Here is a 12,187-nt window from a genome sequence, read left to right as displayed (position 1 = left end):
TGGAGACCTTGGATAAAATTGCCGAGGATCTCGAAGATGCAGCTAGACGGCATGATAATAAAATGTTGTATTGACATGTTAATAAATTAATAGGGAGTAGTCAATCCAGATTTGTCCCAGTGTGGTCCAATCCCACTTTCTAGGACTATAATGAGAAAAAGGTTGAGATGGCTAGGGCACGTTCTGCCGATGAGAGATGACAGACTGCTGAAGATTTTTGTTTTCGGCCAACCACCTAGGGCTAAACGGAAAGCAGGTCGTCCGTGGTTGGAGTGGAATGATGTCATAGAGAAAGATTTAAGGGAAATGGGAACTTCCAAGGAGGGTGTAAAGAGGGGCTTTGAATAGAATAAGATGGATTGGGAGCGTGTGTAGCTCTGTTGGCCTCAGGTGACTTGGTGCTGCGGTGAGTTGTTATTAGTAGTAGTGTTCCCAATACATCAATAATTACTTCCCTTATGTGTATATATGTTGTGAATGATAGGTTTATCAACCAGCATTCCTTACTATGTTTCATTTTTTTATTTTTTAGGAAGCTGCAGCTTGGAGAACAAAAAGATGATTTTTCAACCTCATCTGAAATTACAGAAGAACTTTCAGTAAATTCTAAAATAAACGAAGCACAGAATTTGGGAAGCAGTGGTGGTTCTTCTGGTATCGATAGGTCGGCAACATTTACCGATATTGACTTATCTGGAATTCCAGATGGAAACTGCATTGTAAATCTAAGACATTTCCTCAGTGAAGGAGCTTCTGTATTCACACACAAGATCAGTTGCAGACTATCATATGAAAATGCGATAATAAAACAATTAGAAAAGAAAGACCTGCAAATTGAACTGAAAGTTAAATGTAAAAAGTGTAACTGGGAAAAGAGGATTAAAAATGAACCAGAATGTGGTGCAAAAGAATATCTTTCAAGCTTTACTACAAAAAGTAAACAGGTTACTTTCTCAGCAAAAGACTCAATTTTAAAAGGTTGCTTGAATTTGAAGGCCCTTTGGGGAGGCATGGGCCCTGGAGGTTGATATTCTACACTGTGTGAACTCTTCGGAGTGCTTGGAGTGAAGCCAATGTCGCAAATAGTTTATTCCCGTGTTGAAAGACAGCTGGGCAGTGCTTGGATGAATAGTTTTTCGGAAATTTTGTGAGAAAATGGACGAGAGGCCTTACAATTAGCCATTCATGAAGATAGGTATAAAGAGGACTCATACTGGACAAAAGTGATATGTGACAGAGGCTGGAATAAGCGTAGCAAAGGGCATGATTATTCAGCCAAAGGATGTGTTGCAATTATCATAGATGCATTTACGAAAAAACTGTTATATGTTGGCATAAAAAATAAATAGTGTTATATATGTTTTTCTTCTGCAAACTCTAAAATAAGTCCTAAAGACCATTTCTGCTTTCTGGACTATAACGGAAATTCGAAGAGCATGGAAACAGACATTCTAGTTGAAGGCTTTCGTTCCAGTGAAGAGATGCATGGATTACAGTTTTTAAAGTTTATTGGTGACGGTGATTCAAGTGTTTTTATAAGCTAAAACAGTGTGTCTCTTACGGTTCAAACCACAGTTTAAATAATTATCCACTAAGCTTATCGCAGATCATTTCTGGTCTTCGTTCTCGGTGCGAACAAAAAGCTCCTCCCACTTATTTCTTCACTTATGGATCAGTGTGTTTGCGTCTATCAATGAGAAATGGTTACAAAGTGCATTATTCGTAATAGCGGGTTTCCACTTGTTTCCGATTGTTTCGCGTCTGACTTGTCTACCCGTGAAAAGATCTGATGCCGCTTATGTTTCTACCTGCAAAAACGTTCTCCGGAGCACTCGCACCCCGGTCCGGATTTTTTATAATGGGTGAGATAGGGAATGATCATACTGGATAATTATATAAACTGTTGTTCAAACATGCGGAAAGATGAATGTGCCAATCACGTCACAAAGAACTATACAACGCATCCATATAACTTTTGCAAAAATAAGAAAGGTTTGTACACCAAACTTCTTCCCCGAGGAATTATCCAGCAATTGACCAAAAAATTAAGGGGTTCGTACAAAATAAATTCCGAAAATAATGAAAGAGCGGAAGAATTGAAGAACCTGTTAAAAAGAGGTCCGTACCATGTTTTTGGAAACCACACAAAATGCGATTCTGGTTGCCCTAAGATTGGTGAATTCCTTAATGATAAAATACCTATAGAGATAAAAACTGTGCATAGGCCTAATATACCAGAATTCAAAACCATTTTTGATGCTGCTCAGTCCAAAAATCTAGTCAAAGGATGTTTTGTCGAATTATCTAGTGAAGGTCTTCAGTTAAAAAAAATCATAGGTATTTTTTCCAGATAGAAGGCCAACTCGAGATACTAGATAGAAAGATATGCCACTTAATAGGCTTTAACTCCATTGATGACTGGGAAATAATTCCAGTTCACCAGTCAAAAGAATACTGGGCAAAAATATTTCCAAATTTTGAAGCTTTCTGGAATGAATCCTTACTACCTGAAATTTTAGACTTGAGGTTGGTAAGGAATATGGAATTCAGAGAGCCTATGGTCTCAGAGAACATGAACATCAGAGAGCCAAGCTCGTCTCAAGAAACAAAAGGAGGGAAGAAAATAAGGTCAAGTCTAGTTGACGTGGACAACAAAACCCCAAGGCCAGAACATAATTTACAATTTACTGAAAAAAATATAAATATTTTTACTTTTATAACTTTAATAAATCAAATAATATTAACATTTTGATTACTGAATATCAGTATATGTATATTAAACTGACAATGCACATTCATTTGTATTTTTTTAGTAAAGTGCAAATTATGTTCTGGCCTTGGGAAGACATAGGGGTTTTGACCCCGATTTATCTTATTTTTTGCTCGTTTTGAGTTTGAATCGGTTATTTATTGTAATTTCTGTTCGTTTTGGGTTTCATTTATTTATTGATGCTGATTTTTGGTAGTTTCACGCTTGGTAGATTATTTGATTTTACTTTTGCTCATTTTTTGTTGAACGGAGTTCTTTACTTTTATTTGAAAAACTTATTCTGTGGGAAAAGTTTGTTTAATTAATGTCTGTTCGTTTTATATTGACATAGTCTTTTCAGGGAAAAAGAAAATAATACTTTAAATCTTTTCGTTTTTGTTAAGACTTTATAGTTTGGCCTGCTATTTGTATGCTGGAGAAAACTTTTCAGCAATTTTTAACAACATACACCCTTTTAAACATCGAATGAGCTCTTTTTGAAGGTTCTACGACGACGCGTTCTATAAAAATCGTGTATGCCCCAAGGGCATAACTTACCACACTCGCCCTGAGCGCTGTGGGGGAGTGCCCCCCTAAAAAACATTATTTCTATTTTAAAATCCCCTACGCTGAGCAAAATGGCTATCTCAAAATTTTGATTGAATGTGTTTGGGGAAAAGGTGGGCGAGAGAGGGGGGATAGTTGCTTTCAACTCACTTTCGACTATTAAAAAGGGCACTAGACCTTTGAATTTCAAATCGAATGAGCCCTTTTTCAAGTTTCTACGACAAAGATTTCAATAAAACTTATATCCCCTCAGGGCATAAGTTATAACCCTGACCCTGAAGACTGTGGGGGGAGTGTCCTGCTCAAAAATATAATTTACTGAACTTTAATTGCGTGGAACAAAATGGTTTTCTCAAAATTTTGATTGGATGTGTTTGGGGAAATGGTGGGAGTGGAAGAGGTTTTAGTTGCCTTCCAATTACTTTCGACTATTAAATAGGGCACTAGCCATTTGAATTTCTAATCGAATGAACCCTTTTTGAAGCTTCTACGACAACGCGTTCTATAAAGACTTTATATGCCCCCAGGGCATAACTTAAAACCCTTGTCCTGAGGGCTGTGAGGGGGTTGTCATCCTTAAAGACCTAATTTACAGAACTTAAAACTACGTTGAATAATGTGGTTATCTAATAATTTGGAGGGTATGTTTTTTAGGTAAAGCTTGGTGTGAGAGGGGGGTTAGTTGCCCTCTAATCCTTTTCGACTGTTTAAAATCGCCCTAGCCCTTTGAATTTCCAATTGAATGAGCCTTTTTTGAAGTTTCTACGACAACACCTTTTCATAGTTACTTGTATAGTCACACCATAGTCACATAGTCACTTGTCTCATATCAGATGCTGTTGCTCCAGTGAAGCAGCAGGTTGATTTACATCATCCTTGACTTTTTGCATGTGTCTCACAATTATTTATTTGTGATGTGATTGGCAGGCTTTTATATATATATCGATTTTCATTGTCACTTGTCTCGTATCCAAGGCTGTTGCTCCAGTGAAGCAGCAGGCTGATTTACATTATCCTCGACATTTTCATGTAACCTTTGGCATAGTTTTTTGTGTCTCGCAATATTTCTTCCAATATCTCTGCTGTCACATATCCTTTAGCCACATATTTCTTTGTTCTTCACTTTAATGTTTGATTCGTCCTGATTTCCATTGTCGTGTGTCTTGTAACCGCATTTTTTATACTTCACTTTTTTTTCCTCGCTGAAAGTCTCGCTGCCGCTTATCTTTCAACCACAGATGTCTTTGTCCTTCAATTTCGTTCATCATTACTTCAGATTTTTTTCAGTGACCGCATATAATCTGTTCTTTACTTTCGTTTTTGACTCGTTGCAATTTCCACTGTCGCTTATATTTTAACCACGCATTTATTTATATTTCAGTTTCGTTTTTGATTCGTTGTAATTTTCGCTGCCGCTTAACTATTAAAGCATGTTCTTGACTTTGTTCTTCGCTTTCGTTTTCGACTCATAATTGTCTTTTTCGCCAGAATTCTAACCATATATTTTTTTTCTTCAATTTCGTTTATCAATACATCAGATATTCTTTTTTTCAATACCCTTTGCCTTAGCTGCTTGGATTAATCTTGTCACATTTGATGGTCCAGAATGTTCATTTTCACCGATTGCGAATTTACGTTTTTTAAGGTCGTCCTCTTGATCTTGTCTAATTTGATGCTCTAGTTTGTTCATTTTGAGCAATAGTTAATTTATGTTTATGTCCTCGAGATATTATCAAACTGCTGGAAATATGTTTTGTAAATACAAACATTACATTTGATATTTTATACTTAGCCATGTTTTTGTGTATTTTTACATGCGCCATAGATACTAAAACTGAAAGAACAGCTCCTGACGCGGAAATGACGTATTTGTGCTTTTGAAATATGTTCATAAATAGGACGTTACTCACATTAATTCTTTTTATAAATTAGGGCTCTTAAAAAATTTATCAAACTTGTGACCATTTAGATGTTGTTTTTTTTTTCAGGCGAAATATCCCAGGGCGCCAATTTTAAAAGAAAAATATGAAGCCGTTGTGGAGGAAAAATTTACATACACGCATAAACAAATAAATAAATGAATATTTATTTTTTTACTTAATTTTTGATCGTTTTTCAAATAATGCCAGAAAATCTGGCTAAATATACACGGAAAAATCCCCTCCCCACGGAAATATCCTATAGACAATTAAATCCCGGTGAAAATTTACCCAGGACAATTACCCTCAACATCTCCGTGCATAAAATTGAGTCGGCAAAGATAAAGCAAGACATATAAAAATAATTTCGTACAGGAACTATGGGAAAGTCCCCCATGATAAAATGTCCCCTATTAATTTCACCCCCCCCCCCAAACTTCCTTCCACATGGAAAATTCTCCCTTTGGAACATCATCCAAGCAGAAAATTCTCCCCCCCCCTACCACAAAAATGTATACATACTTCCCAGTAACAAATACTACATGTAAACAATGGGCAAAATTTATAACTTAGACCTTTCCCCAGGGGCTGCGGGGGGTCATGTTAACTGTAAAGGATATTTATTGGGCCTTTCAACTATGCTGAACAAAATGACATTCTCAAATATTGAATCGCCGGTTTTAGAAAAAAAGGGGCGTGGGAGGGGCCTAGTTGCTCTGCAATCTTCTTGGTAACATAAAAAGGGTATTAGAACTTTTAATTTCCGATCGAATGAGGTCTCTCCCGAAATTCTAGGACTACTGGGTCGATACGATCATCCCTGGGGAAAAAAAACACGCATCTGTGATCATTCTTCTAGTAAAAAATACGAAATTCCATATTTTTTCAGACAGGAGCTTAAAACGGATAGGCGTCATAACATCCAACCGTCAGGACATCCAAGGTCATAACATCCACAAAATCCATCATAACATCGACAAAATAATCCGTCAGAACCACCAACCGTCACAGCATCCACAATTTTAAAACTTTAATTTTGGGGGGTTTAGGGGTTAAGGTACCTAGGTTAGGTTAGGTTATGCATTTAATATATGCTATGCTTTACCCCCACCCCCTGATGTGCAAATATATAGCCGAAATTTGTTTTTATATACTTTTTACTATTATATAAATTTAAAAAAATTTTTTGGATGTTGTGACGGTTGGTGGTTCTGACGGATTTTCCTTTTGGATGTTATGACTTTTGGTGCTTTTGACGATTATTCGAAATGGTAGCATCCTGCTTGAAACCTTTACAGTAGGATCCTCTAATACGGTGAATCTGATGGTGTGATTTTCAATACGATTCTTTGACTTTTAGGGGGTATTTTCTCTCTTTTTCGAAAATCAGGCAATTTTTCTCGGGCATGTAGCCTTTGGTAAGCAACACAAAACTTAATAAAACTTTATATTTGTAATCAACATAATAAGCCGATTCTTTTAATATATCTATTGGTATCAAAATTCCGTTTTCTATAGTTTCGATTACTATTGAGCCGCGTCGCTCCTTACTTATAGTTCGTTATCACGAACTATTTGATTAGATAGCTTTTTATTAGTTTTAGCCTGGAAAATGATCCTCTCTAGGGGCAACGGTTACATGAATTGTAAAGAATATTTCACAATTTCGAAAAAGAATATTCTGTCCATTTTAATGGCAGGGTGGGGCCCATTAGAACATGGGGCGTGATCGGGCCCAGTTGTTGCAATAGCCCTTTATCCGGCTCTGTTTACTTGTTCTTGTGAAGGTCGTTTTTCAAATGAAAAAATCATAAACAAGAGATTATAGGTCGTTTGCTTTCGTTTTTGCATTTTAATGGGGGTATCTACGATAGACATGGGTCCTTAGACTCTTGCTGTGAAATCGCGAACTTTTCCGTATTCTTGCTTTTCTTGTATTTCCACACAAATTATCTTAATTTTTAGTGTTTATATGTCCATATGCCTCCAAGAGGTTATATTCCCTCCAAAATACGTTCGTTAGTACGCGTATGCATTGATTTATTCGTTTACGAACTTGTCCTATGTTGTATTGGTACCTAATAAATTAGTTTCACTTAATTATGTTAGTATGCTACTTCGTTTTCGTAATAAATTTATGATGGAAAGGCGGATTCTGTGTTGCCACTTGTAACGCATTTTGCGGTATAATACCGCAATTTGCGGAGAAATGCCGCACTTTTTTCTGATTATGACGCATACCGCAATTATACCGCGAATTGACTTTGATCAGCGTATTTATACCGCGAAATAACTTTTATTACTGAATTTATCTTAAGTAATTACACCGTACAGGAAAAGGGACAAATGTTTGCTCTCTACTTCTAATGACATATGGCTGGATAGGTTACTGCGGAACTCGCGAGAATTCAAACTAGTAATTAACGTGCTTCCAAGAGCAAATATTTTACATATCAGTCAAGTGCCTAAATGAAAGTAATTTTCCACCATTAATATGGTAAAGATTTTGGGCATTACCTTTCCACTTTTACAGGCCAATAGACTGAACAGTATATAGTAAAAGAAGTTCTTATAAATATTTGTGAAATTCAGAATGCAGAACAATGGTTAAAAAATACAAATGTTATTTCATTTAGAACTTAATACTGTATTCAAATATAGGCTAACATTCATTTCCTGTAGAACATGCACTCCAAAATTTAGAAAATTATCTATTTTTTAATTTTTACCTGATTTTGTATTGCATATCATTCATTGAAATCAAATGTGAATGCAAAGTTACAGAGTTGCTGTCCAGAGGAAGCAGGTTATAAACCGCTTATTCCTTCTTGTAGCCTAGGCTGTTTTATGGTTCCATTGGGCAGCCCATCTGTAACCTTTATTGTCAGGGGTTAATGAAAATACATGGATTGCTTCGTCTTCTACGACTCTGTCACTTGTTCATCACTTTTTCCAAAAACGAAATGGAGACCACTATTGAAGCAAGGCTTGTCTCATTTCTTATTAAACATAATATACTCTATTCGGTCACTGACAACTTGCTGAAGTTCGTGAAACGTATGCCATGGCCAAATTCCTATTCCTAGCCTTAGTGACTTAGTCTTCTTAACATTAATTTTCAAACCTATTCTAGCGCCCTGAACTCGCAAACCTCTAAAACCTCATTCATTTTGCTCACACTTTCATCTATGATAATAAAATCGTCAGCACAACCCAATTCCAGGAAAGTTTTTCTTCTCCATTTGATTCCGTGTTCTCCCATTGTTTTTTCTGTGCTCCTTAATAAAAAATCCATTAAAATGATTTATGCAAAGAGAAATAGAACACAACGCTGCTTAACTACTGATTTAATACAAATCCACCTGCTAACCTCATTTCCTACCTTAACCGTTGCAGTGTTATTCTCATACATAGCACTAATTACTTTAATGTATTTGTCTGGTATACCATACAATGACAAAGACTTTGCCACAGCTCTCCTATCAACAGAATCGAACGCTTACTCATAATCTATAAAACTGAGGACCAATGGTGTTTGAATACTCAGGTACTTCTCAATTATTAACCTAAGAGTGAAAATTTGGTCGACACATCCTCTACCTTTTCTAAAACTGCACTGTTCTTCTCTTAAAACTTGGTCTACGGCATCTATCAGTCTAAAAAGTATCATATTACTAAGTAATTTACTACCTGTTCCATGAAAAATAAAGTGATTCAACTTAGCTAAATCAAGTGTTAAGATAAATAACCATATTAAGAAATTATCCTGTATGGACTATGGGACTTTTCAGGAATAGACGCCGCCACCGTGTAGCATTACTTTCTCTGCAGCCGGGATTCTCTATATGTATTTTCTAAGCCTTTAAATCAATTTGCTATTTCAGAATTTGTGTTCGATAGTAATTTGATCCTTTTTAGGGCAAAATCGTAGTTTGGTGCTACAAAATGGCAAAAAAAAACACATTCCCGTGTCACAATATTTTTAGCCACTTTAAACTGGTCCTGGAAATGTTAATTTCAATTCGAATGAGCCATCTCTCAATCTCTTAGGTACTTTAGTTGTCCGTTGTCTTAATTCTGAGAAAAAAAAAGAGCAAAATCCCATGTTTCTGTAGATAAGACCTTGAAACCTCTATTGCTTGAAAAACTTGGTGAATATTATACATTTAAAATTGGTATAAAGAACCAATTCTTTTGATATATTAATTGTTACTAAAATTCCTTTTCTGATATTTTGACTGCTATTTGCCCGCGTCGCTCCTTATTTACAGTTTGTTACCATAAACTGTTTGATGGAATAAGTAGTTGTTTTTTTTTATAAATAGCAAGAAGTGGCTCCTTAATTCTGCACTAACGTGTTGATTCGAAACAGAGTCCCCTGATTTTCCGTTTCACTCATATATCCCTACACCAGTTCAGCCATTGGTGACTTCATCTATTACCGATAACAGGGTTGTAGTCGCCCCATGAACCCTTCCTGCATCCGCCATTATCCTTATTTTCCCGCTAAGTGTGGATACGAGAAACAATGTTATTCCCTGTCTGCACATCAAACAGTTCATGCTAACGAAGTGTAAGTAAGGAGCGACCCGGCCCAATAGTAACCGAAACTCTAAAAAACGTATTTTTTTATATATAAAAGTGATAGAATCTTAAGGAAATCAAACCATCAGATTCAGCGTAACAGAAAACCCTACTTTTGTATTTTTTGCCAGAAGAAAGATCACGGATGGTTTTTTTCTTCTTTTTTCCCAGGGGTCACTGAATCGATCCAGTAGTCCTAAAGTATCGTGAGAGGGCTCATTCGAAAGGAAATTAAAAGTTCTAGTGCCCTTTTTAAGTGACCAAGCAAATTAGATGGCAACTTGGCCCCCTCCCACGCTCATTTTTCCCGAAGTCACCTAATCAAAATTTTGAGATAGCCATTTTATTCAGTATAGTCGAAAATCTAATAAGTATGTCTTTGAGGATGACTTAGTCCCCCAAAGTTCACGGGGGAAGGGCTGCAAGTTATGAACTTTGCCCATTGTTTACATACTGTATTGGTTACTGGGAAGTATACAGACGTTTCCAGGAGGGATTTTTTCTTGGTGGGGGTTGGAGGAGGGGGTTACGTGGGAGGATCTTTCCACGGAGGATGTTTCCTTAGGGGAAGGGACCCATCAAAAGTTACGAGCCTGAAAAAACCTGCCTTGTTTTCGAAAAAAGGGGGAACGACCCCTAAAAGTCATATAATCTTAATGAAAATCAAACTATCAGATTCAGCGTAACAGAAAACCCTACTGTAAATGTTTTAAGCTCCTATCTGCAAAAATGTGGAATGTTGTATTTTTTGCCAGAAGAAAGATCACGGATACATGTTTAATTTTTTTTCCAGGGGTGATCGTATCGATCCAGTAGTATCGTGAGAGGACTCATTCGAACGGAAATTAAAAGTTCTAGTGCCCTTTTTAAGTGACCAAAAAATTGGAGGGCAACTTGGTCTCCTCCCACGCTCGTTTTTTTCCAAGTCACCCAATCAAAATTTTGAGATAGCCATTTTGTTCAGCATGGTCAAAATCTAATAAATATGTCCTTGAGGATGACTTAGTTCCCCACAGTTCTCGGGGGAAGGGCTGCAAGTTCTGAACTTTGCACATTGTTTACATATAGTATTGGTTATTGAGAAGTATACAGACGTTTTCAGGAGGGTTTTATCCTGGGGGGGGTCGGAGGAGGGGGTTACGTGGGAGGATCTTTCCATAGAGGATTTTTCGATGGGGGAAGGGACATTTCTATGAAGGGGGCGCCGGATTTCCCAGCATTGTTTAAAAACGAACAGAAATTAATTTTTTTTTTAAACATGTTTTATAGCTGACAATAAGGAGCAACATCAAAACTTAAAACGAACAGAAACTATTTCGTATTCATGGGCGCCCATAAGCTGAATTCCAGGGGGGGGCAAACCTCATCCAATCGGCACTTTTAATGCTATATAATAGAAATCTCAGAACAAAAATAAAAAAAAATAAGGCAGCATCATTCAGTCAGGGGGGAAGCCCCCCATTTAGGCGCCCATGTTCGTATATGAGGGGGTTTGCCCCGTAGTCAATACCTCGCTCTTTACGATTAAATTTTTCTTAGTACTTTCAAAAGAGCTATCTATTCTAATTAAACGGCCTTTGTGATTCAGGAATTTGTGATTCGAACAAAAATTTGAACTTTAGCGTAAAGAGCGAGGTTTTAAGTTTTAATGTTGTTCCTTAGTTTCAGTTGAAAAACTTGTTTTTTTTAATTTAATTTACTAAAGAAACATCTGTAATGTTTACAAGACGTAAGAAAACTATCAAGCAAGGGTAAAGAAAGTAAGAGTTTAAACCTTTTCACAGGTAAATAATCCATATTCAATCAAACTTTTTTGACTGTCGCTTTTTTCTAAGAACCAACTGAATACAAGAAAGTGAAACCTGACCCTGGTGGGTGTAAATTGTTATGCAACGCCAGCCAATTCATTCTTGGTATTGTTTTCTTTCTTTTGTTTAAAAAGTGTAAAACAATACTGTGGCTTTTGAAGTTATCCATGTTGAACCGTAAAGGTCAAAAAGCAATGCCAATCTAACAGAGTGGCTGTTGCAAATTTGAAAAGAAAAACCCAGATGAGTAAATCATTGAAACTGCATAAGCTTTGAAAGCTAGCGTATACATACCAGTAAGCCCTATATGAATCTCTCGTCCACAATCCAAACCCATTAAATACAAGCATATTTTGAGTAAATCCAGATTGAATTTAGGTATGTCGTCTGGACAATAACGGTTTGTGTTGTATAGTCGGCTTCAAAATGTTTACTTAAAGTGATGTTTTTCAGATTTGTTTTGTTTTTTTCTCCCGATCTAATCAAATAATTGAAATTGGATAGTCATAAAAACTAAATGAAATTGGATAGATCGAAAGGTCATTCGATCTTGGCTTAAG

General features: G+C 36.5%; 1 protein-coding gene across 1 annotated transcript in view; it reads right to left on the bottom strand.

Annotated features, from left to right (window-relative positions):
• LOC148943518 (chorion peroxidase-like) overlaps positions 1 to 11,622 on the bottom strand; it is a 353,933-nt gene extending 342,311 nt beyond the window's left edge. Inside the window, exon 1 of the mRNA XM_089101768.1 lies at positions 11,594 to 11,622. Coding sequence (XP_088957894.1) covers positions 11,594 to 11,616 — 23 coding nt within the window. The 5' untranslated portion in view covers positions 11,617 to 11,622. The remainder of the gene's footprint in view (positions 1 to 11,593) is intronic.
• Between the last annotated feature and the right edge of the window lie 565 nt (positions 11,623 to 12,187).

The sequence above is a fragment of the Artemia sp. Qi Xiang Cuo genome, chromosome 15 (assembly GCF_049724085.1).
Source record: "Artemia sp. Qi Xiang Cuo chromosome 15, ASM4972408v1, whole genome shotgun sequence".
Classification (NCBI taxonomy): Eukaryota; Metazoa; Arthropoda; class Branchiopoda; order Anostraca; family Artemiidae; genus Artemia; species Artemia sp. Qi Xiang Cuo.
This window is presented reverse-complemented; position numbering and strand designations above follow the sequence as displayed.